General features: G+C 42.3%; 1 protein-coding gene across 1 annotated transcript; it reads right to left on the bottom strand.

The window, feature by feature from the left end:
- SLC26A3 (solute carrier family 26 member 3) lies at window positions 1–26,756 on the bottom strand. Its single transcript, XM_007083958.3, has 20 exons — window positions 26,626–26,756; window positions 25,872–26,011; window positions 24,043–24,153; window positions 23,615–23,787; window positions 22,145–22,309; window positions 19,671–19,823; window positions 19,178–19,260; window positions 14,975–15,122; window positions 14,763–14,876; window positions 14,580–14,657; window positions 11,358–11,453; window positions 10,350–10,456; window positions 9,180–9,249; window positions 8,996–9,088; window positions 7,596–7,691; window positions 6,793–7,026; window positions 4,909–4,963; window positions 2,809–2,951; window positions 2,620–2,685; window positions 1–162 (listed from the first exon to the last, which is right to left on the bottom strand). The coding sequence occupies exons 1-20, from the start codon at window positions 26,754–26,756 to the stop codon at window positions 139–141; spliced, it is 2,280 nt and encodes a 759-aa protein (XP_007084020.2). The 3' UTR covers window positions 1–138.

The raw sequence follows: 26,756 nt of genomic DNA, 5'->3' as shown, positions 1-26,756 counted from the left end.
TCGTTCCAAAGTCTGAAACATAATTCTGCTGAGTAAAAATATTCCTCATACAATGTATGAACTTATCAATAACTTTCTGGGTATAAGGTTGTTCTTTATGTGACAGTCAGATGAGGGTCCTTCCGAGTTGTGTGTTGATTAGAATTTTGTTTCAACTGGTACCTGGAAGAAGATAGAAAGTTCTTGTTTTAAAAGATTTGTTAATTTCTAACCCTTTCAATAATCCTATCTTGTATTTACAGTCCATTTTATTAAAATTAAGACCTAGAATTTATCAGAGTCATTGACAAATTTTTCATCTTGATTTTTTAAAATTTAAAATGTTTTTATTTATTTTTGAAAGAGACAGACAGAGTGTGATCGGGGGAGGTGGAAAGAGAGAGGGAGTCACAGAATCTGAAGCAGGCTCCAGGCTCCAAACTGTCAGTACAGAGCCCGATGTGGGGCTTGAACCCATGAACTGTGAGATCATGACCTGAGCTGAAGTAGGACATTTAACCGACTGAGCTACCCAGGTGCCCCTCGTCTTGAATTTTAATGATCATGTACCTTCCATTGCAACTTGGTTCATATAGACCCATGGGATACCATGTTGTGATATGTGTATCTTTCAAAGGCCTGATTTAATTTAATCATCAATATAATGGTTGTAGCAATATATTTCCTTCACAACTGTTTCAGAGGCCACACAAGCCCCAAGGGGCTATGTGTACTGGCTTTCAGCTTTTCTGTGAATCACCACTGATGACCTTATTTATCTTCCTCTAAGTGAGTAGGTAGGGAATTGGTGTTAAATTTTTTGTTTGTTAGTTTTAATATGGGAAACAGGTACAGGATGGTACTGACCACATTCTGCTAGACAGTTAGTTCTGAAGCTTTGATCAGGTTGCAGGTTGGGGCGCCTGGGTGGCTCAGTCAGTTAAGCAGCCAACTTTGGCTCAAGTCATAATCCCATGGTTTGTGACTTTGAGCCCCTCGCCAGACTGTGCTGACAGCTCGGAGCCTGGAGCCTGCTTCAGATTCTGTACCACCCCCACCACCCCACCCTCTCTGGCTCTCACTCTCTGTCCCTCCCCTGCTCGCACTCTGTCTCTCAAAACTGAATAAATGGTAAAAAAAAAAAAAAAAAAAAAAAAAAAAAATTAAGATAAATAAATAAATAACAAGTAAAACTTGGTAACAGTTCTGAATCCAGCCATTGGGGAGAGGATTTCTAGTAAGGCTCTCCTTGTAGGGGGCTCAGGCAAAGTGCCACATGTGGATTTCTCTAGAATGCAGCCATGAGAAACATGGCTGGTTAGAAACATGACTGGTGCTCTTGGACGCTGGGCTCTGGGCTCTCACTGAGACCTATCTAGCTCCTGGGATGGCTTTTTCATAGAACCTTTTTCTGTTTGACATAATTTTTTTTTTTTTTTTTTTTTTGAGAGAGAGAGAGAAAGCACACATGTGAGTAGGGGAGGGGCAAAGAGAGTCTCAAGCAGACTTCATGCTGTCAGCACAGAGCCTGAAGTGGGGCTCAATTTCATGAACCACGAAGTCATGACCTGAACCAAAATCGAGATTTGGATGCTTACCCGACTGAGCCACCCAGGCGCCCCTATTTGACATAACTTTTAATAATGGTCTCGGGTTATTTTATGAAATATACTTCTTCATTTCTAATGTAAATTCCTTTTTTTCTTTTCTTCTTAATCCTTTGTTCAAATAAGACAAACACCACCAGCCACCTCCCATACTTGAAGAGAATCATTAGATTCTTTCTTAGGACCCTAATTCCATTAGTCTTTCACCAAAGGATAGAGCCAGTATGGCCTGGTGAGTAGAGCCCAGGTCTTGGCATCGGACAGATCTGGGTTCAAATACTGTTGCTGTCACTTTGGTGTGTGACCTTAAGCAAATTAGTTAAGCTCTCTGAGCCCTTCCTAATTTTCTCATTTATGAAATGAAGATGTCTTCTTTGCGTATTGTTGTAAGATATGAGATATTGAATGTAAACTACCAGGTACCTGACCTGGAGCAGATACGCATTTTGACTTGTGATTCTGGTTTTACCAAACTGGAGACATTTCCTTAAAGGACTGAATATTCTAGAAATGAATGTTCTAAAATGAAATAGAACTATTCAGTTAAGTGATTTGACAAATCTTCCTAATAAGGAAGGAGAGGAACCTCACTTTCATTGCTGCACTGGGCCCTGTGCTAGGGACTTCCTGGGTGCATCTGGGAGTCAGGAAGTGGGTATTGGCTTCTCAGCACCCTCACTAATTCATCTGTAAGTGGAAACAGCATCCCTTTCTCTGCCCCAAGCCTAGAGTAAGATTTTAGTTGTAAGTACTTTAAAAACAAAGAGATCTCTCTCTATATGATCAATATTGCACTAAGATCTAATATCATTATTTTCTATCCTTTTTTGTCCTGTCTGAGTTTATTCCTACCCACCCCCCACCCCCCCACCAGGTCCCTGTGAAAACTGGCATTGTTTCCATTTTCTAGGGAAGAAGCACAGGGGCTCAAACTAGTGCCGGACTTTCTGCAGCATGCTGGAAGAGGCCTTACTGCTTTTCAGCTTTGCTGTTGTGTTGTCCAGACAAAGCTACACTTGTTGAAGAATCTTACCCGACATTCTCGATTACGTAATCCTCCATTTGTATTTATGGTAAAATCAAATTTCGGTTGTTTTTCCTGAGAAAACCAGAACGGAATTATGGATTAGGAACATTTTTTTTTTTTAAGGTCGAAAAAGAAAGGCAAATGTAATCACAGATGGTTTTTATACAAACAAGAAAACCACCAGAGAGCTGGTACCTGACTGGAACTAAACTTTGAAGCACTGTAATCCTTCTTCATCAGAATGTGCAAAACAGCATCATGGATTGTTAAGAAGAAGATGGAGTCCTTGACTTCATCATCAAAAAATTCACACTGTACAAGCTTCTCGATGAAATCATCTAAAGAGAGGAAAGGAAGAATCACAGGAAGAAGCACCTGTGTGGCCACGGGCTTCTTCCTGAGACGGCAGATTTGAACTTCCACTCGCCAAGGTGCAGTTCATTTGTATTCGGTTAGGTGTTTGGGGATGGCAATGGTGTGATACCAGTGTGCCATTAGTTTAGTGTTTTCTGGAACAAAAGGATACTTTTTTATTATTTATTTATTTATTTATAGCTTTATTTTTGAGAGAGAGAAAGGGAGAGAGAGAGGGAGACACAGAATCCGGAACAGGCTCTAGGCTCTGAGCGGTCAGCACAGAGCCCAACGTGGGGCTCGAACTCACAGACCGTGAGATCTTGACCCGAGCTGAAGTTGGATGCTTAATTCACTGAGCCAGGTGCCCCGAAAGGATACCTTTCTGGTAAAAGTATACATTGAATGCCCCATTGTTAAAAGAATGAAGGAAAAGATTGAAATGAGGAAGGCTTTTGGTACTTCTCAGAAGAAAAGCAATCTGTTTTTGCTCTAGTTGGGAGCCTAGTGGATTCTCTCCCTGGCTAATGACGAGAACAGTGAGTGTGGCTTATAAAAAATTGGGGTTCTGCCAAAATAGAACATATGCTCATAGACCAGTGACATGCTCTTGTTCTGGATTGCTGGACCTGTTACTTACCATAGTCTTGTTTCCTTAAAGCTGCTGTGTTCCATCAGAAAACACCTTCCGTGGCACCCTGCATTAACTCTCGAGTTATCTTTGAGAAACCCCCTTCCCGTAGGCACTAACCAGCACTTGTTTGTACAGATCCCTCAACCAAAGATTACCTCATGTGAACTATGTGCAGAGCCCTGGCTGGGTAATGGGGAGGATGAAGAGATAACTTAGACAGACATATGAAACTCACCATCAAGGAAGGTAGAACTTGTATATACACCTATAGTAATGAACGGAAAAGTGTTGTGGAAGAATAAAGACAGGAAACGATCAGAGTTTTTTCTTGAACGTTTTCTTGGTTCTTCAAATCATGACCCGCGCATAGTAGGTCCCTGGGGTTTTGTTGAACGAGCAAGACAGGTACAGAAAACGTGCTATGGAAACTCAGAGAGAGGAAAGATGGTTTCTTCTTGATGGGCGTCTGGGAAAACCTGACAGAGCAGATACCATTGCCAAGAATGCCCAGGGTTTGGAGAAAGATGGAGGAGGGAAGCTACAAAGGCGTGGAGGTGGGCAAGTCTGTTCACAGGCAAGCTTCCGACACTGGCAAGACTTAGTAGTGCCTGCAGGGGGAGGAGACAGGAGCACAGTGTGGTCTCCAGAGCCTGGATGGGACTGTGTGGTGTGCAACGGGCAGGAAGGTGATGATCTTAGTTCAGGGCTAAGAGAGGGATGCCAGGCAGCTGAGGCAGCAGGACAAGACACTTTCAAAGAGATCTGTGATGATGGGGAAGGAGTATAATTGTTTAGTAGATTAAAGGGTTACTGAGCTCAACGGAGTATTTTTAATTATAAGCAAGCCTCGAAACTAGAACATATCTATAGATTTTACGGGCAGGAGCCAGTAGAGAGGAAAAACAGAAGATGCCAATTTCATGCCTCCCTCGGGACCCGGGCACTTGTCCCCTCTCCTTAAAATGCTTTCCCCCAAACTAGTGTATTATGGGCTGAGGAATCAGGGGAGGGGAGGAAGAGAGAAAGCAAGCCTGCTTTCTCAGGAAGATGAGGGTTAAAAGTGGTTGTATCTTCACTCTTCTGCTGCCTATTGAAATAGGCCTCACCTTGTAAAGTGGATTTAATTACATATCAATACATCTAAAATATGAAGAGGCTATTTCTGTGGGGATTTCTGTTGGTTTGGCTACACGTTGGATTTCCTTCTTGATCTATAAACAAGCTCTATACTTTGGAGAGGCTGTCTACCTTGACAGTTCGCCATGAGCCTGAAGTGATTGTCAGAACAAAAAAACCAAACAACTTACCGTCACTTCCAACAATATACACATCTACGTTGATCCTGATAAATTCTTGCAAAAGCTGTTAGAAAGAAAATAGATCTTCCTTAGGGAACAGCGTTACTTGCGAGAAATATAAAGAAAACTCTCATAATTATACCTTATGGGGGATGTGTTGCTTAAAGAACCTTTTACATTTTGAAAAACGACGATACTGTAAAGAGAAACTAAAGTTAAAAGCGAGACTCTGACAGAAGGAAATAAAACCGAAGGAAGGAACTCTCCTCCTCAGGAACAAGTTAAAAATCACCATTCTTGCGGGGAAGGACAACAGGGAAATCTTCTGCTTCAACTCACAAGATGAACTCTGATTTAACTTGAAAGCTGTTTCTTTTATGGGATGACCTTGGCCAGAGTTTTCTAGCTACACAGAATTAGAAAAAACCAAAGCCCTAATGACATCATTGTCCCTGCCCACAGTGACTAGATGTATCTAACACCAATGAATCGTCATGTTTTCCAGGTCTCTAGGCTAAGAATAAATACCAGTAGTGATGTAAGGTCATATAAAGGTAAGAAAAGTCGCTTGTACTATTGATCAGTTTAGATGATCAATAAATTATTGTCATCATCAGTGAACACCGAACTTCTACTAGGTTCTGAGTTAACAATTAGGGCTTTAAAAAATCACAACACAGAGTCCCTGTTCTTTCTGCTAAACTGCTGGGATTTTGTGTGTGAGTGTGTGTGTGTGTGTGTGTGGGTGTGTGTGGTTTCTCCTTGAAAGCTAAAACAAGCCAACACAAAGACGGAGAAAGAAAATAAAAGGCAAGCAGTTGTGAGAGTTCTGTGATGTTAAGATTTTTCTTTTTTCAAGCTTGAGGGAAACAAAATTGATTCCATTTTCTAATTTTGTATCCAGTTCACCCATGTTTAATAGATCTTATCTTAGCTCAGCTTTTATATAGGCAGATTTCTGGGAAAAAAACAAGAAAAAGAGTGGTAAATGTGGAATTTCTTAAATTTTCTTTACTTCTGTTTGTGCATCTCCTTTGGAAACTAATTTATTTTGAAATGCTGACAGAACCATGGAAAGAGAACAGAGTACAACTGGAAGGTTCCAGTCCTATTTTTAAATCACATGTGACATCATTTCTTTCACATAGCTACTTTTTTGGCAGAGTGGTGGGGGCGGCGGGGAGCAGATTTTATACAGCCAACTCAAGTTTCTTCGGTGTATAATGGGTAAAGACAAAAACGAAAGGATCCACGATTCTACTTTGGTCCAAGACCTTCTCAAATATTCTGTATTTCAGGACAACTTAGATCCAGTGCCCAAAAGGGTCGGAAGGTCCTGCAGAACTAGAATTTGGTAGGAATGTCTAGTGACAGTTTCAGCATACATTAGACATGTAGGTGTGGTTGTCTTCAAAATTATATGCCACTCTCCTGGGAAATGCTCTTTGAAAGACTTCACTAAACATGCCCCACCCCACTCCCTCTCTCTCCATGGAATATCCTGAGATGTAAATCCTGACGATTTACTTCTACTTAAGTGTGTATTACCTAAAGGAGCATCTTTCTACAAATAGAACTTTTTACCTTTGGTTACTGAATTTTTTTCCCATTTTTAAAAAAGTTTTTTTTTTGATGTTTATTTATTTTTGAAAGAGAGAAAGAGACAGAGTGCAGGTGGGGGAGAGGCAGAGAGAGAGAGAGAGAGAGAGAGAGAGAGAGAGAGAATCCGAAGTAGGCTCCAGGCTCTGAGCTGTCAGCACAGAGCCCAAAAAAATCACAAGCCGTGAGATGATCTCACGGCTCGTGAGTTCCAGCCCCGAAATCGGCCACTTAACTGACTGAGCCACCCAGGCGCCAGTGATTGGTTGTTTTTATTAGGAAAAAAGAAATTACCGTTTTGAGACCTCTCATTGAAGAGATGTCAAGAAATGACACAGCTGAAAAGTCGAGAATGAGGCTATGCAGGCTGATTTTAGGGACCATAGTGTTGAGAGGAAGGTCGGCATTCCAGTCTATCTCGAAAGGCAGGTCAGTGGTATTGATTGGTTGATCCAGTCCTTCTATCTGATTGTTGTCCAGCTCCTCGTCGGAATCTTTAAAGCCATCATTGGTACATATAATCCCTTTCTGCGAGAGAAGACAATAATATGTATGATAACTCTGACCAAGAAAAACAGTGCATATGTCAAAAATAACCAGTGGGTTTCTGAGGCACAGATTCAAAGTTAGGTCAAGCAATGACCTTTTCTCTGGAGAATAAACACATTCCCAGAAAAACAACAGTTTTAAGGAGACCCTCAAAGAAGCCATTTAAAGATATGACATCAATTGACACATGACAGACCTTGTTACTTAGCATTTCATTTAAAGAAATGGAGCCAACACCTTGAACTACTACGTTTTATATACCTTCAGCTATAACACCCAGAAATGTGGTCAAGAAACTTACTGGTTTCATTTCCAGGAAGTAGATCTGATTCTCACGGGACTAAAGAAGCCCTTAGGAGAATTAAGGAGGCCTAGAGGGTTTTTGAGAAAATGCTCTAATTTGGTCAAATTGTCAGGTGTATACATACACAGTCAATGCTGGGCTAAGGTTCTGTTGGTTCCAGGAATCAGTGCATAGCTGAAATGATAACCCACGTGCCGTTAAATATAAAAAAAAAACTTTCTCCCATTAAAAAAAAGACATTTACTGGTGTCACTTGCAGCAAGCCTTTTTTCTGCAGTTTTCGGATTTTCTTCAAAGCTTTGTTGCGCTTGCGTAGAATTCGTAGTGGATTAAAGCCAACCTGAAAAATCCATTGCTGTGTTACAAGAGTGCTGGATATTATACTGCTGAATATTATAGCGCAGAATTCTAATAACTGTAAGTGGGATGGGTTGGGGTTGGGGCACGTAATAAAGATACTTGTAATAAAATTTTAAAATGGTTCAAACGACGTCAGTGATGACATTGTGTCCAACTCTGGTCTGCTCAGGCTGTGTGCTGTTATCAACATGCAAAAACCTCTGTGCTGCCCCGGGTTTGTTATAAATTATCCATCAGTAGGTCTAAACTCTATTTAAATATGTGTGTGTGTGTTTGGCTTATGCAACCCTTGGGGGATTTTATTTACTTTCTATTTGTTGGATATGGTGACACTTAATTAGTACTCTGCTTCTATGTAATTTTGATTCTATTAAACTTTATATGATTGTATTTTATGATATCTATCATTTTATGATTTTATAATTTTAGCATTAGATCTGAGGGCAACCTTCGTTTCCTCTTTTTCAAAGTAAATGTGTTCTGTGGCCATATTTAGCTCCAGAGTCATAGGGAAGAAGAATCACATTATGTAATAAAAAAAAATCCTTGACAAAAAAATGTAGTTAGATGGAAGATAAGATTAAGTGAAAAGGACAATATAAAAAGCCATATGAGCAATATAATAGCATCTTTGAAAAAAAAATAGCTGGGTAGGAAAATATTTGATGCACACCAAATGAATAATAATAGGGCTTAAGGCAGAAGCTCTATGCAAAGTACAGAGCAGACCAAAAGGCAGGTTAGAGAATAAGTGCTGATCTTTTGTTTCTTAACCTTAAAGTCTGCTTCTCTGTCATCTTCTCTTCAGCCCATCAGGGACATTCAGCTGTCCTTTGGTGTTAAATATTCATGTAAGTTATATTTACTCATTTCCATTTAGATCATAAATATTCACTTGCTATCCTGAATATCTTCAATGACAGTCAAATAATAAGTACTCTCTTGTTTCTGAAGTTGGTGCCTAAGGAAAATCTGTAGGTTACTGTCTAGGAAAACCCAGCAACCCCAAATCCTGTGATACGTCCTTTCATTCTATAGCAAAATTGGATAAAAGTTGGCTCTGTATTGAATCTCATCCAAAGGGCCTTATTTCCCAACATATGCATGGGCCCCTTACAAGGTAGTTTCACCTGCTCTGGAACACGGGACAGAAAAATACTAACACAATCTGGCGTCAACATATGTGAAATCATTAACCCTCTGTTGGCAGAACAAACATTTCACTCCTAGATATTCAGTGGAGTTACAAAAAGTATATATATATGTAACAACTTCAAACCTTACAGCATCGATAAGTTTCTGCTTAAAGAAATGAATGTTTGCAAAGTAGATGGGAGATGGACACCTGAAGATCTTCACCCCTTCTGGTTCATACATCTGTAAGGCAGAGAAGTACTATGAGATGATGCCCATTGGGTTCATATTGATATCTTTCATCAAGTCAAAGTCAAAAATGAATCTTCCTTACGTCAGAGTAATCTTTTTTATTCTTATAGACGTTGCTCCTTCCAACATTCGCCAGTGTGCTGCATTTTGGACTGTAGGGGAAAATCAACACCAAGTGAATCACTCGTGCGTGTTTGTTAACACGGACCTTTCCCAGCCTATCAAAGACGGCTCACTTTCAAAATTTAAAAGGCTGGGGATTCATCATGCCATTAGGCACCCTGGAGGGCAAACAACTCGTTGCCCTCCCACGCCTCCTAGAACAGGGCCTCCCACTTACCACCTCCCACTCTACAAAGTGCTTCCATATGCTTTTGCTGTTTGGATCCCGAATATCACAGTTATTCAGTGAAATAGACAGATGCGGTTACCCATTTGTAGTGATAAGGACATGGTAAAGCATAATGTTTTGCCTGTGACCACTTGGTTTGTCTCTATGATTGATGGGTCCCCAAGAAATGAGTGAAAACATAAATGAATAAGAGAGTGCAGGAACATTTCAACATAAATGTATTTCACCAGTCAGGTATTAACGTTAACTATACCACCTTCTGTTCTAGAACTCTTAAAGCAACCAAGAAGCCTGTTTTTCTGTCACACCATGTCACCTAACACAGGCTGAGTGACCACATGGTGGTGACACTGTATGGCAGAGATGTAAGAATCAGGAAGATGTTTGGACTGGACGTTAAGAATCAAGAATGCTAACTAGCTTTTGTGTCCTTTTCAGACAAGAGGCGACTTGGAGAAGTTCTCTAGTCCGGCTCCCTGTTTTTCAGGTGGAAGCACAATCTAGCAACCCCTCAAGAGGAACAGCCCTCCACTAGACGTGGAGAATCCCACAGTCTTTGTGGGAACACATTTCCATGTCCAGCAAGGCTAGGGCAAAGACATGAAACCTGCTCAGAGGATAATGACTCTCGGTTTACAGCTGGGCAAACAGGCTCCATGATTTATATGATTTCTTTGAATTTGTGGCAAACCCATTGGCCCGCCAACAGCTGGTGGGACCTGGGCTGACGTTCTGGGGTCACCTTGAGGTGAGTGACGTGAGGAAGAACAGACTGGCCCATCTTGATAGATAAGCATGCCTGTTAACCAAACTATATTCCCCTTAATCAGTGACAAGTATTTTTCCCCTTCCAAGGGCAGGTTGAAGTCTGCAAGGATGCAGAGCATGACAAACACTCACAACTGGGTCCTGAACACAATGGTCAGGAGCTGGAATGCCACGCTGGCCGCCAGGCCCAACCCGAGTCCCAGGACAATGGCAAAGATGAAGGTCATGATCCATATCAGCTGTAAAGAGAAGACAACGCATGCAGCACAATTTAGTCCGACTCAAGTCCAGTGTCTTAGGTCCGGAGCTCTGAGAAAGCATGAGCTTCTAAAGTCAAAGCAGAGGCTGGACGTGTGCAGGACAAGGGACCTGCCTCGAGAGGTCATTTCTGTGGGTTCATTCGGAGCCGCAGAAACGCATGCAAATATTTTTACAAGTCCGAAGAGAGTGGGTCCATTTCTAATCCCATCCCTGAGCCAGTTAAGGAAAGGACTGAGCCTAACACCGTGGAAACAGGACCTGTTGGTTACAGTCAGCAAACTAATGGGCAGCAAATTAATTTCTTACTTGTGGCCTGCTGTTTTAATCAATGGCTACTATCTGTACAAGAATCACAGCTTGCCCAAAGGGTGTTAAGATCCCCAACAATTATCTATCAGGAACTAAAGTAAACCAAGTGTAGCTGATTACTTTATTCCTGTTAAGTACCATAGGAGATGTAAACAACCTTTTTATGCCCCAGACTTTGATCCTGATAAAATTATGGACTCTGCTTCTCCTCCTCGCAAGGCAGGCCAAGTGCGAGGGGAGCCTTTCTAGAGTATTTCCAAGAGGAATGTTCAGAATTTAAATTCCTCCCAGATCCTCTGGAAACGAACGTGTGATCTAATGAAGAACAGGAGTACTAGTGTTTCATGGGCATTTCCTACTTGCAAGTGGCTCATTCTTTTAAATTAAAATCCCTGAGGATGATCGTTAGCGTATGCAGTTTAAAAGCAGCAAGTGAAATAAGCTCAGATATTTGAACAGACGTAGGGAAACAACATTGCACTTAGCTTACACTACGAACACGCACTTCCCATCAGCATCAGGACGGCGTCCCGATTCCTCCCTCTTTCAAATGTCGTTGCCTCTACTCACACAATCATATTTATCCTTTTGCCACAGTCTTCGTATTTCTGTGAACTGCATCAGCATTCCCTTCAGGTTCCCAAGTGCTAACGCTGCCAGGACAGACTGCAAAAAAACATTGAACAGCAGATGTACTGAAAGATAATCAAAGAAGCCATGCAAAGCAAAGGTGAAGGCTGTAGATAAGTTGTGTCCTTTAAAGGGCCTCGAAGCCTATCACAGAACACACCCTTTTCCGGTATACAGTGCCATCAAGATGCACCAGGTCTGAGACTCTGACCTGTTCCCAGTCATGGCTTTGTCTCCACCATAGTGTCGGCTGCAGGCTATGGATGGGATGAAAGCACTTACTAGCCTGTCCTTTGGGACAGAGCCAGGCAGCTCTTAAGACCTACACCTTGAAGAATTTTTCCCAAAGATAACCTGTTTGGTGATGGGGAGGCAGGTTGCTTTTTGTTAAAAACAAAAAACAAAAAACCTTGGGAAGCTTGGCACACCTGGAATCGTAATTCAAGCCTTTGATGATGATCAGCATTCAGCCATTTGTTAAGAGGAAGCTGAGGTTAGCCGAGATTTGAGGCACCCTCTATGGCACAGCATAAGCCATGTCTGTCTTGTTCCCTGCTATATCCCTGGGACCGCCAGGACTGGTAAACAAATGCATATAGGATGGGTTTTGATACTTATTCGGTGAGTGAGTGGATATGCTAATGAATTAATATTTCCCAATATTAGCCAGCCCTAACCACTCATTAACACGGCCTCTTTTAAGGAACCCTGATGTTGATACAACTTGATTAGTAGATTCACGAAGAATGATCTGGGTGGTAAACTCTCCTCTAACCCCAGCAACACCTGGGGCTTCTGCTTCTCCACGTGCCAAAATGAAATCATTTGTCTTGCAGGAATTAGGATAGTTCTGGTAGAAAAAAAAAATGCGGACTAGGCAACTATGTTCTCTTCCTTATTTGGATTTTAACACAATGGTAGGAACATGCTCCCAACACCCACCCCCCATCCCCAATTCAAGCTGTTCGTTCTGAATGGACGATGGCATTTGTGTATCGACCGCTGTTATGCTGTCACGGCGCAGTGCGTGAAGAAGAGCCCGACAGCTTTTATTTTCCCATCTCAAAGATAGTTTGACTGGTCTAGGTGTTTTTTGATTTTCACAAGTAACATTCAGAACTTAATATCTAACCAGTGAATTTTACTCACTGTGAGAACAGAGGCCATTGTTTAGGGCTCTAAATAATGGCCTTGGTGGCATGAAAGGGAAATTGCCAGCTAAAAAAATGGTGAAAACCAAATAGAGCCTGTAATCTAGTTAGCAGTATGGTTTTGTACTGGTTTTGGTAATGTACTGTGGCTACATAAGATGTCACCACCGCGGTGACTGGGCGAGGGGTCTGCCGGACTCTGTACAATGTGCTCTCCCCCCTCACCTGGTCAGTATTCCACAGAGAAACAATTTTTAAAAAATTTTCATTGAGATACCTACACAACAGAGCCCTTTCAAAAAATAAAGATTACAAAGCACTGAGAAGCCATAGAAAGGAAAAGGGGGATAATCTTAGAGGGAACCAGGCATCCATACTGCAGTTGATATAAAGCATTAAACACGGATGAAAGGCTTCGAAGTCCGCTGATCCTTAATCAGCACTCAAGAGACATTTATCATTAGCTACTGGCATATTTCCTATGACACGGAGAAGCAAGCCAGCTGTTCCAAGCAAACAGATGTTGCACGCACAATGGCAGAACGTGTCACATGGATCCTTTGTAGCAGGGCCTTTGATTCAGGTCCTCGGTGTGCTTTATTCATGAGAGAGAGAGGATTTTAAATGGCAATTACTTCTTGAGGTTCTCTATCTCGATGTGCGTGAGGTAGAGCCCAAGCGTATTCACGGGAAAAGCACAGTAAGGCAGAATTCTCAGTGGGGAGGGGGGCTGTATGCACACTTGTTTCTATTGAGATCTACATTCTTCTATTTCTTTGAGGGACTTCTTGATTCCTTTGGAAATCAGCTCGTGGAGAAGGCACCTTTTCGGCCAATAGTACTCTGCAATGCTTGAAGACAGATTTGGCCAGTGGGGCTCTTTGGCACAATCACACTGTTCGTCCAGAAACCTGGGACCATCGTCACTTTCCAGCCACCAACCAACAAGGAAAAAGGCCTAGATACCAACCAATAAACACTGGGGGCCCGTGTCCTACCTCTATGCCCTTTGTAGTCAGAAGTGTAATCTAATGTTTATAGAGTAACAACAATACGACGGTAATAATAACAATAATAATGGCTGCCATTCATTACCTGCTTGCCCCGTGCCAGGCCCCGGGCTAAGTCCTTAATGTACAATATTTCATTTCGTTTTCACAGTGACTCTGTGACGTGGGTAACTGTTTCCCTCCCTATTTTACAAACGGAGCACTTGAGGTTCAGAGAGGTTAAGTAATTTGCCCCAAAGCACACAGAAAGTGCCAGGGCCAGGATGAGAAAAGTAGGCCTACAGGACTTGAGCGCCAGGGCTCCGTGGAGCACCTCAAAATTATATGACCACCACGAAGAGCAACGCATTTACCATTGTTTGTCTCCTAGAGATCCTCTGTTTCCCAGGGCCCGCTGCTGTTTTTAAAAATCCGGGTGCTATCGCAGGTTGCAAAGCATGAACCTAAACCCTCAAAGATGACAGCAGAGATGGACGAAGGAGCACGAGGGTGAGGATGGGAGGCCTGTGTGTGGCACTCGCTTCCATCCCGCAGTCACACGGCGCCGGGCTTGGAGTCCAGACTAACTCCGGGAGCTGCCGGGCGGATCCCTAAGGACGGTTGTGTGGCTGGTAGCACCACTCCCGGAAGCTGATAGCGGCCCGCTACCTCGGCCTTTAGGAAGATCTTCACTCCCGTCAATGCACATGGAGGCTGCGGTGCCAGCGTGTCTTCCCGTCCAAACATTAGTTATGTTCAGGGCTACGGACACGCCGGAGGGTAGAGTAGATAAGGTAGCTGGGGCATTTTGCATTCCTAACATTCATAAAATGCCGCCAGTGGAAAAAAATAAGTATTTTTGGCCCACGAGTATTGATTAGGAAGAGTGCTTGAGAGTCTGCAGCGAGCTCATTTTCCCATTCAGTTTGTGCTTCCAGAGCTGAAGAACCAGGGTCTTGGATTCCTCCCGCAAAGCGGAGAGACAGAGAGAGAGAGAGTACCCAAAGGCAGACAGGTGTTACCTTTTGCAGTGGCTCCAGAAGAAATCCAATAGATACAATGACAATCAGAACGATGATAGCAGAGAGAAGCCCAGCAATCTGTTAACGACGAAAAGATGCTCATCATGGAATTGCCTTCTCCCCTGGCTTGGATTTCCCCGGCACAATCGCCAGGGAGCCCTGGCAGCAAAGACCCTGAAATACCTGCGTTTTGCCTCCAGTGCTCTCCTGCACCCCCGATCTGGAGAGGGCAGTACTCGCGGCAAAGCCTTTGAATGATCCACTGAATATGTTACTCAATCCCAAGGCTATTAACTCCTGGCAGGAGAATGAAGAGGAGAATCTTCTTTAGAGGTGGCACCGTCGAATATTACTTAGAGTGGCCAAAGGACCCCCAGCATAGGTTGTAAACTTACCTGATTGCCATCAATCGGGTAATCGTACTTGAGGGAATAGACGCTGGCCACTGAGAAGGCCACCACAAAGCCAACGATCGCGATGCCGAAGCTATCCCCGATGGTCTCCTGGAAAATCTGCATGTCGGGTGCGCTGGGGGACTGAAATCTGAAAAGGAAATTGAGCCGAGTTTGAATGTCACCAACCTACTAATAAGCCTTCAGTGGCATCCATTTGCCCTCAGGAAAAGCCCGAGTTCTTTAGCAAGGTCCCCATCCCTCCCTTTCCCCCCCCAACTCCTGCTCAATCACTATCATTTCCCAGAATTTATGCTCCAGCAATACCAAGCTTTTTTGTTTGTTTCTCAAAGGCATCACCTGTACTCTTAACTTGGAAGCTTCGAATTTGCTGTTCCTTCTGCCCGTACCATTCCCCTCATCCCCCTCCCTCCCTCCTTCCAGAAAGTCCTCCCTCACCACCAAGGTCAGGGTTAGTTGACATTCTCCAGGCTTCTCCAGCTCTGGATGCTTCCCTTCCTTATCCCTCCCTCCCACCCCCCACCCCCAACTCCCTACCCCGACACAAAGCAGGGACTATGACAACTTCATTATTCTATCACCAGGACTGAGCATTCTTCATGGCGTACATCATGGCGTACGTCAATAATCGTCTGGCGAATCAGTGAATGAATGCAGTCCAGGCTGAGTTTTGTCTCACTGTGGAGTATGGCCAGCAAGAATTTAGCAGCACCGCAAACTTTGGAATCTGTTATCTTACTGTTGAAAAGCAATGCTGCCCGATTTTGATACAAGAATGTCAATCCAGTTCCATGATAACGGTGCATCTGATATTTTGCTAGTATAGCCACGCCATAAGGTACACTTTGTATCCCTCTAAGCTTCATGCAACATGTCTTAGATCCCACTGGTATTGTTAACCTGGATTGAAAAGCATCACCCATAATCCCTCCAACAGTCATCCATGGATGAAGGTCTTTGAACGAACACAGTTCAAGACAAGGGAAGCGAGAAAATCTCCCCTCCATTGATAGCAATACCTTTCATGAAAAGCTGTGCGCAAACACATGGGCCTCGGACTCTGCCCTAGGTTCCACAGAACTGCTAGAGCCAGCGATAGCCCCGATGGAGAAGGGCATTTATAGTGACGTAGTGGCCAGGGAAACGTTCAACTCAGAGAAGAGCCGTCTGTGTTTGTACCTCATGAATTTAGAACAGTTCAGTGATACTTACTAATTGTATTATAAAAGGTACAAGTATCTCCAAGTCAACACCAATTTACTGACATGCTCAACTCCTGTCAATATCTGTTTCTGACCTAAATCTTAATGAAAGTAGGTTTATTGGATCCATTGGACAATTTCCTACTTGCTGTTCATATTTTGTGAGTATCTGTGCTAATATACTTTCAACCTTAATCTTTAAAGAAATTAAAAAAAAAATTTTTTTTTTTAACATTTATTTTTGAGACAGACAGAGCATGAACGGGGGAGGGGCAGAGAGAGAGGGAGACATAGAATCGGAAGCAGGCTCCAGGCTCTGGGCCATCAGCCCAGAGCCCGATGCGGGGCTCTAACTCACGGACCACAAGATCGTGACCTGAGCTGAAGTCGGACGCTCAACCGACTGACAGAGACCGACGCGGGGCTCGAACTCACGAGCTGTGAGATCATGGCCATGAGATGAGCCGAAGTTGGATGCTCAACCGACTGAACCACCCAGGTGCCCCAGCTTTAATCTTGAAGAAGTACCATGACCACAAATTCTGCAGCTACCATGAATCAGAAAGTTAGCTTGGAATATTGTTTTCTACAAAACAAACCCCAAATCCATGATACAATGAAGATTTGTGTTTTATACCAAAATAACCAGAGGCCTGCTATTATTCTTGTGTCCTGGCCTCTGAATACCTTAGACAGAGTGGTGTGGTGGAGATTTACAGTCTGAAAACTTGGATTCAGTTCCTGGCTCTGCTACGTACCCTTGCCTGAGCCAGTTTCCTCGTTTGTAAAGGGAAGATAATAATGCTTGTTTTATTTACTTCATAATTTTGGGGGGGGTGTCAGGTAAAATAATGAATACTGTTAGAACTATTAGAATACTAATAGAACATGAATACTATTTACACACTGTAAGGTACGAAGTGCCTGTTAGCTATTATTATAAGATCCCTCTGGAATCAGAGTATGTCCTCTGTGTCTCCTTTACTGCTTCGATAATCACTTTCTTTCAGTCAGTGGGTGTGACTTCACAAAATCATTTCTGGGGTGTCATACTTATTAACAGCAGCTGAGCAATAATTAATAATCATTGTATTCCAGGTGTATTCTTTTTGCAGTTATCAGAAATTTAAAATGCCCACTCGGGGTCCTGGATGGCTTAGTCAGTTGAGCTTTTGACCCTTGATCCCAGGGTTATGGGGTCAAGCCCTGAGTTGGACTCTGCACTGAGCATGGAGTCTGCTTAAGATTCTCTCTCTCTCTATCGCTTCTTCTGCCCCCTCCTCTGCTCACGCATGAGCTCTTTCTCTTAAAAAAAAAATTAAAAAAATTAAATGCCCACTCAATTATCACCCAGAAAAAAATGGAGTGTAAAGAGCCCAGCACCTAATTTAAGTGCTAAATTAGCAACAGTTAGTAGTCATGCAGGGTGAGCGCTTACTCTAGGCCAGGCACTTAGGCATGTCACATGTATTAACACACTTAATCCTTACAAGAAGCCAATGTGAGAGCTACTATTTTTAGCCCTGTGTTTTCAGCCAAGGACACTGAGGCATAGAGTTTAGTCATTTGCCCAAGATCAAAAAATAACTCAAGTAAATCCGAGGCACTCTGCCTCGAGAACAGCCGAGCTTGCCTACCAGGCTACACTGTCTCCCTAAATGCGAGTTATTCCTTCCCCCACCCCACAAACACTATGGAGAGAGGTCCACCGACATTCAAGGTTTATTCACTAAGAAAAGCCTCTAAGACTGTAAATAAGTGTTCTTAAGTTTATCTTTTATTTCCCAAATCCTATGAAAAGATCCTCTTTAATTTTTCTATTTTAATTTTATTTTAATTTTATTCTATTCTATTTTAATTTTAATCTATCATCTATCTACCTACCTACCTATCATCTATTATCTGTCATCTATCTATCTGTCATCTAGCTAGATAGCTGTCATCTGTCTATGTAATTCATGTCTTCTAAAACTTTTAAATAAAGTATAACCACTTGCAAGTTGCAGAGTGAAGAGAAACCCTAGAAATGGTCTTTCAGTTTCAGACTAATTCCTGCTTAAAAATCTTTTAAATTAAAAGTGGTGTTTGAAATTCATTAAGTGTAACAGATGACTCTCCGGTGATAAAAATATTTTTGCTTTAAAATACACATACTTGCTTTTTTTTTTAAAAAAAATGGTTATTTTAAAGTTCACAAAGCATATGAATGCTGATTCCTGGAATTCTCAAAAACTCTTTAGGCATGGGGAGGGAGGGAAGTCTTTTTTTTTTTTTTTTTTTTTTTTTTTTTTTTTTTTTTTTTAACAGGAACACAATTTGTCCTTGGGAAGCAAATCGAAAGACATTGAGGCTATGGTCAGAGGGCAGAGAGAAGAAAGCCCAAAACTGGATCCCTCTTCTCAATCCGATAAATGCAATGCAATCAATACATTTTCAATGTCCTGGCATGAACTGGACCTCCCGTCCTGATCTGCAGTGTTAACTGTTGCTCTGGCCTTGTTTTGAATTTGATCACGAGGAAGGACAGAGTGTGCCCTATCTGGATTGCTCAAGCAGTGTGCCACAGGTATTCCTTCTGTGTCTCTTTTGAACTGTTGGAACTTGGCCCCAGTAACCTCAAACAAAACACTACATATTGTTTATAGTAATTTATGGACAAGGAAATCTGGCTTCATTTGGTTCCTTTTTTGGGAGGAAAAGCAGGTTTGATTTTCCTATTTTTTTACTTTGCTCTACTTTTACCTGCGTATGAATCCCTGCTCATCTGGCGTGTGCATTCTTCCACGAGGACAGACTTTCTGACATTAAGAACTGCAGAGCCTCTGCGGCTCCTTCCTAGAAGGAGAGTATCGTGCCTTCCTCATCCTCCCAAGAGGTAGGGAGGGTTCTGAGCTGGATTAGTGCATTGCAGCTTGCGGCCCTCCATAGCTACTGCCCACTCTCTAATCAGTGCTTGGAGACTGATCATAAAAGACACACTTACCCTCTTTTCATCTCCCCAACCACAGCCACCTCAAACCTGTTTTTGAAGTCAAAGCCATAGGACACACCTGTTGCGATCACAGTCTGCAAAGTTGCAAATTGCCCAAGTTAGAAATATGAGATAATGACTAACAGTCTGCTTAGATAAGAATCTCAAGCCCAGGCTTTGCTACTTTTTACAAAAGTCCTGAAGCAATTCTAACGTGTCACCAGTGTTAAGAACCACAGCTCTGATTCCTGTGGGTCTGTCACCCTCTCTGAGACCTTGCTCTCTGAGCCGGCCACGTCTTACATGGAGAGAACGAACCCAAAATCATAAAAGGAAGTCATTTAATTCTGCATGAAGAGAACGCCGTACTAAAGATTACACCCAGAAAATGCAGAGATGGCATCTGTCCCACTAACACCTCCTGATCTGCAAATGCCAAAGGGCTTTCAACAGAACAACAGGAGACTAATGAATTCTGGAAGAAAGTCTGAAGATGATCAGTTACCATGATGAGTTCAATTGGGATGGGCACCGGAAGTTTGGCTTTGTAGCGCTGATTTATTTCTTTAACCACAAATACAATCAGCAGAATAATCAAGGATGTCACAAGGTCTGCAATATTAGTCTTCTCTATTTGTGTGAATATGGAATTCAGTACCTAAAATCATAAAAGCGAAAGACAGCCAAGTGCTATACTTTTTCTTTCTTATTAAAAACCTTTTTTATTCTTACTTTTTTGCGAACTTTTTAAAAATTTGAGTGCAGTGGACACACGATGTTAGTTTCAGGTGTACAATACAGTGATTCGGCCTCTCCAGACGTTATGTTGTGCACGTCACAGGCATAGCTCCCATCTGTCACCATGCAACTCTATTACAAGATCACTGACTGCATTCCCTATGCTGTGCCTTTATTTCCGTGACACATTCATTTTATAACTCGACTGTATCTCCCTCTCCCCTTTACCAACGCTGCCCAAACCCCCAGCCCCACCCCTCTGGCAACCATCAATTTCTTTTCTGTCTTTATAGGTCTGATCCTGCTTTTTGTTTGTTTGTTCATTGGTTTTGCTTCCCTCCGGCCAAATGTTATATTAATGTACAGTGTGGATGCAACATTTGATTATTTCCAAACAGCTTTACAAGAAACATTGAGGCAAAAAGGCAGACATAGATGGCATAGCAATCCTCTGTTCTGCTCATGGTAACCATGAATCAGTAATTGTAGCTACTAGCATGGAGGTAGGAGAAAGGTAGGTTAGCATAGTATTGGCACCACACTGGCTTAGGGATGCTTTTGGCATTTTTGCTGGGAAGCTCTTTGGCCGGTGTCCAAATTTTTCACATTTTCACAACTGGTCTCTCTGCTTTTCGGTCTCGTTGGCCATTATTCCACAATCATCATCATTGCTCTATCCAGGGAATAACCTCTGGTCCCCAAAAGTTTTCTTAGCATGTGTCTCCTTAATTCCTGGCCTTTTTTTTTTTTTTTTTTTTTTTTTTTTTTTTTTTTTAAAGGTCAAAGCCCTTCACATTTCTTGGTTTACTGTCTGTGTCACTTTTGGGAATTCGTTTCCTAGCTAATTGTGCACTGTGCATAATCTTAATTTTTTTTTTTTTTAGTTTTATTTATTTATTTTGAGAGGGAGAGAGAGAGTTTGTGTGTGTGCACATGAGCAGGGGAGGGACAGAGAGAGAGAGGGAGAGACAGAGGATTCCAAGCAGGCTTCTCATTGTCAGCCTGCCTTGGGGCTTGAACTCATGAACCGTGAGGTCATGATCTGAGCCAAAATGAAGAGCCACTTAACTGACTGAGCCACCCAAGAGCCCTTGCATAATCTTAATTTTTGAGGCCATTTGGATTCCACATCCATGGGATCCATATAGCTCAAGCAGGCCCAAAATAGATCTCAAATTGTTTCTCGAACATTCCACTTCTAGAATAGCTCTCGATGGGAGTGAGAGAGTGTTGGTTCCAATATGGAGCAAATTCTGTCTCAACTCCCAATAACTAATAAGCCCAACTAATAAGCCCAAAGTTAATCAAAGCAAGGGCATAACAAAGATCAGAGTGGAAATAAATGAAATAGAACTAAAAGGACAATAGAAAAGATCGATGTAACCAAAAGCTGATTTTTTGGAAAAGATAAATAAAACAGGCAAGCATTTAGCTAGACTCAGCAAGACAAAAAGAGAGAACTTAAATAAAATCAGAAGGGCTAAGAGGCGCCTGAGTGGCACAGTCAGTTAAGTGTCCAACTCTTGATTTCCGCTCAGGTCATGATCTATGGTCGTGAGATAGAGCCCTATGTGGGATTCCACCTTGATCTGGGAGCCTGCTTAAGATTCTCTCTCTCTCCCTATTTCTCTGCCCCTCCTCTGCTCTCTCTCTCTCTCTCAAAAAAAAAATAAAATAAAATAAATTGGGCTTTAAATAATCAGAAGCACTAAGGACACAGTCATTCGACAGTACATCCTCAGGTAGAAGAAAGAGCGACTGCCCTATTTACACATTAGTTAATGTCCTTTTGCTTTATAAACAGGGATGCATCGAAGAGTCAGAACCTCAATTTTAAAAGAACAAGACCTGCCTTTGAGAAACAGCGAAACGTTAACGTTCAATTAGCACATTTCTTTCAAAATAAAATTTTGAGGAAAGTTTTAAATCTTGGGACAAAATAGGAAAGCCTTTAATAAGGCACTTCAAGTTTTTCTTTTAAATAATACTCAAGAGTCAAATCTCAGAGCACTCGTACTTAATTTCCTTTGTTCACGTTGACCAGATGGTAGACGTGGTTGATATTCAGTGTTCTCCCCTTTGCCACTAATTTTTTCTTAATGTGACTAAGTATCACCACCCATTGACTTCTTGGAAGTTGTAGGCAAGCCCCACGACGAAGGCATTACCGGAAAGTTCTCCCAGACACATGATAGTAAATTTCACAGACTTCGATACTTTTTAGGCCAAAGGGCTACTCACTTTGAAAATTGAAAATGGATCAGTGTGTGCAGGAACATTCAGCTGAAGCATAAACTTGAGCTGGGAAACCAAAACGTGCACAGCAGCAGCTGTGGTGAAGCCACTGATTAGGGACTCCGATAGATAGATCACCACGAACCCAATCTGTAGAACTCCCATGAGCAACTGGGAAGAGAAGGGCAAAGGCCTTTGTTAGTGTAGATTACCGACACAGCTCAACAAACTAAGGCACCAGCCGCTGAAATGATTCAAAATGTAAAGGTTCAGCCTGTATGCCTGTGTCTTGAAGCAGGTGTCCTTGTCTCCTGGAACACCTTGGGTTCAGGGTGCCTCCCTCCCCTTCCTTCCCGTATCCTACCCGCAAGGTAGATCATGACATAGTGTTCACATAGCGTGTGAGTCTAGTATACCCCAAGAAGTAGCAGGCTTATTCCTCCCCGCTCCACCTTTTAAGATGCCGTACCTTTAGAAGACTCACCCAACATACCTTCCATAGCAAGAGCTTATCTAGAATCAGCCCTCATAAATTTTCCCATGGAATTTTAAGTGACTTTCTAGCTGCTATGGCATTCATGGGTGAGCATCCATTCATGTTCCTTCCAACAAGTTACTTTCATAGGAAGGACACAACTGTGTATTAAACCTCAGAAGTGCTCGGTTTTAACCAGGGGCACAGTTGTTAATTCCCCCAAAGCATCAGTATTTTGCAGTAACAGGAATGGACAGATTCTCCTTCCTTTGGATATCTGGATGGCCTTTCCATTCGCATCTTGGAATGCAGCCGGATCTGTGGGCATGCAAAGGCACTAGATGCAGAAACGTATTTAAAAGAACCGGCCGTGTTGTCTGTCAGTTGGACACACGGCTGATGTCCTTGTTTAAATTGACTTTTTTTTTTTCTTGAAAGAATGGCCTTAGCCAATAATATCACTAATCACAAACATAGGCAACATCTTGAGGAATCCATGACATTTTCACTATTCCCTAGCAATGGTGTCAGGGGCATGAATGAGGCTTTAGCCCCTCCATAATCCTCTACAGCTTTCCCGAAAGTCTGATGTGGACAGTTCAAAGTGCTAAACCCCAAACCTTTCCAGCTAGATTACAGTCCCTGAGGAATTAGAACGAGAAAAGTTCCAAAGATGCCAGTGTCACTATTACTTGCAAATAGTTATATTTAGTGACTATATTAATTTCAGGTATTTTACTGCATTAAGCATTTCTCTCCTCGCCACTGGTGCCTCCCTGTTCCCACCTTTCTTTCTCTCTAGACCCACATTCACTCATCTTTGCAAGGTGGATCTTCTCTTCTGCTTCTGGTTGGGGGGAGGGACCCTTCTTATTTCTCGAAAGAGGGATACAGTCCAAAGGGAAGAGTGGAGGGGTGGCAGGAAGGAGAAAGAACGGAAAGATGTGCACCAGGCAGGGCAAGCAGAATGGGGAGGGCAGATCACACGAGAACGTGCTCACCTGAATGATTCCAGAAAGGATTGTAACCGTGGCAGCCACCATCACCTTATACTCATCTGCTGATGAATCATTACTCATCGAGCTATTAGAGAGTTCCAGAGCAGCTGTACTCTCCGACGGGGTTAATCTCACAACTACTGCTCCCACCATCATACTCAGAACTGGAAACGGACCTAATTAGCAGAGGATGCATTGTAGTCAATACACGCCTCCCTAAGGCACAATTATCTTTCAACCATAATGTAGCGGATAAAAAGAGCGCTCCCTGTAGCTCTGGCCTCCTTCCCCAGCCCCCAGTCCCAATTCTTACAAGAAACCGTGACTGCCGTCCTGGGTTATGCACAATTGGAAATTAATCCCGTGCGTGGCTAATGGAGTCAACAAAGAAAAAGCAGTGTGAGCATTAATTAGCCGAAGAATTCACTTACCCACAGATATGTGTTTAGAAGTGCCCAAGAAAAAGTAGATTATAACTGGGAAAAAGGCTGCATACAGTCCGTAGCTTGGGGGGATGGTGACCAGCAGAGCAAATGCTAAACCTGTAAATACACAAGCATCAGGGTCTTTACTTCATGCAAGGGGAATCATAGAAGTCTTCATTAAGTCCTTCAAGTGTTTCAGACTGAACCTTAAAAATAAGTTACTTGATTAGCTCAAAGTGATTGACGATGTAAATGTAGGAGCTCAAACTATAATACTCTTAGAAGAAAATATAGGCGTAAGTCTTCCTAACCTTGGATGAGGCAATGGTTTTCTTATAAATGACACCTACAGCGTGAGCAACAAATTGAAAACAGATAAAATTGAGCTCTGTCAAAATTAAATGTGTGCTTCAAAGGATGCCATCAAGAAAGTGAAATGACAATCCACAGAATGGGAGAAATTATTTGCAAACCATATCTTGGATAAGAGTCTAATATCCAGAATATATAAATAGCTCTTGCAACTCAACAATACAAAAAATAACCTAATTTTAAAATGTGCAGAAGATTCATTTCTCCACGGATATACAAATTGCCAGTAAGCCCGTGTAAAGATGTTCGACATCATTAACCGTCAGGGAAATCAAAATCAAAAGTAAATGAGATACCATTTCAGACTCACTCGGATAGCTAAAACAAGAAAGGCAGATACTAGCTAGTGTCCACAAGGCTGTGGAGAAATTTGAACCCTTGTATGTGGCTAGTGGGTTACCATGTGGCAGCAATTACTCTCCTAGGGATATACCGAAAAGAATTGACACATAGGTTCACACAAAAACTGGCACACAACTGTTCATAACAACATTATTCATAATAGCCAAAAAATGAAGACAACCCAAATGTCCATCAACTGATGAATGGATAAACAAATATGGTATACCCATACCATAGGATGACAGTCATCATGGAAAGAGGGGAATTACCCTCACATGCTACCACCTGGATGAACCTTGAAAACATTGTGTTAAGTGGAAGAGGCCAGATACAAAAAATTCTGTGATTATGTTTATATGAAATGCCCAGAATAGGCAAATCAATAGAGACAGAAAGTTGTTACCAGGGAGATGGATGGATGGATGGATGGATGGAAAGTGACTACTAATGGACAAGAAGGTTTGGGGATGGTGCTGGTGATAAAAACGTTCTGAAATTGCATAATGATGATGGTTGCACAACCTTGTGAATATACACAAAGAACACTGAATTTTATACATTAAAAGGATGACTTTTATGATATATGAACTACGTGTCAATGTTACTTTATTTTTTGTAAATGTTTTTATTCACCGTTGAGAGAGAGAGAGAGAGGGAACGAGGGAGAGAGAGAGAGAGAGAGAAACAGAGTGTGAGCAGGGGTGGGGCAGAGAGAGAGGGAGACACAGAATCCGAAGCAGGCTCCAGGCTCTGAGCTGTCAGCAACACAGCCCAATGTGGGGCTTGAACTCACGAACCGTGAGGTCATGACCTGAGCCAAGTTGGACACTTAAGCGACTGAGCCACCCAGGCACCCCAATTACATCTCAATTTTTTTTAAATCTTTTTTTATTTTTATTTTTTACATTTTATTTATTTTTGAGAGACAGAGCACGAGCAGGGGAGGGACAGAGAGAGAGGGAGACATAGAATCCAAAGCAGGCTCCGGGCTCTGGGCTGTCAGCACAGAGCCTGATGCAGGGCTCGAACTCACAAACCGTGAGATCATGACCTGAGCCGAAGTCAGACACTTAACCAACTGAGGCACCCAGGCGCTCCACATCTCAATTTAAAAAAGTTACCTTGCAGTACAGCTACCAGCCCTGTGCTGATTCCGGAAACAATGTCACTGAGTAGCCATTCCTTTATCCGGTAGGCTGGTAACCAAGATGCTATGGGGAACAAAGACAGGGCGATTCTCTTGGCCTTTTGTGTGGAACAGCTGAAAACATTGAAAACCATACTCAGTTAATTATTATCAAATTTTAACGTTGGGACTTAATTGTAGAAGAAAATTGATAAAGGTGATACCATATTCAAGAATGAACGACCACGTTCACTACCTTTCCCACTAACATTCGCCTGCTTATCCATATGGACTGCCTCCTGGTCACTACCAAAGGATTTTTTTCCTTTCTTTCCTTCTTTCCTTTTCTCCCTCTTTCTTTCTTTCTTTCTTTCTTTCTTTCTTTCTTTCTTCTCCCTCCCTCTCTCTCTCTCTCTCTTTCTTTCTCTCTTTCTTTCAAAACATGCTGATTCTCTTTGGCCATAATAGAGCTTATGTGTCATCCTCAGCTTGGATTTTACAACGTTTCAGTGGAGAATTTTCCTCCGCCCTCATTTATTTGTCCTCTGATAGGGAAGTTGGGGTTGAGAGCTGAGACGATGTTCATTTTAGAGATTCCCTTTCCAGCTCTGACAGGGAGTAGGAGGTTTGGACACCAAAGATAAAAAGACTCTGGAGGCTATGGGCTAAAGCCAGAAAGGAGAGCTGGAGAAGTTAAGGAGAAGGTGTCTCACTTATTCCTCATACCAGTACCTTAAAAAGTATCTTACCTACAACACACTTTGAGATGATCCAGAAAGGTCTTGTGATGCCTCTGCTTCTTCTTATGTTCTTCCCCAAAAGCATTCGCAGAATACACTGGCCTGGCTACAATGTACTGATTCCCAATGGGTTCGATCAT

The sequence above is a fragment of the Panthera tigris genome, chromosome A2, assembly GCF_018350195.1.
Source record: "Panthera tigris isolate Pti1 chromosome A2, P.tigris_Pti1_mat1.1, whole genome shotgun sequence".
Classification (NCBI taxonomy): domain Eukaryota; kingdom Metazoa; phylum Chordata; class Mammalia; order Carnivora; family Felidae; genus Panthera; species Panthera tigris.
The sequence above is the reverse complement of the archived record's forward strand: the minus strand, read 5'-3'. Positions and strand labels throughout refer to the sequence as shown.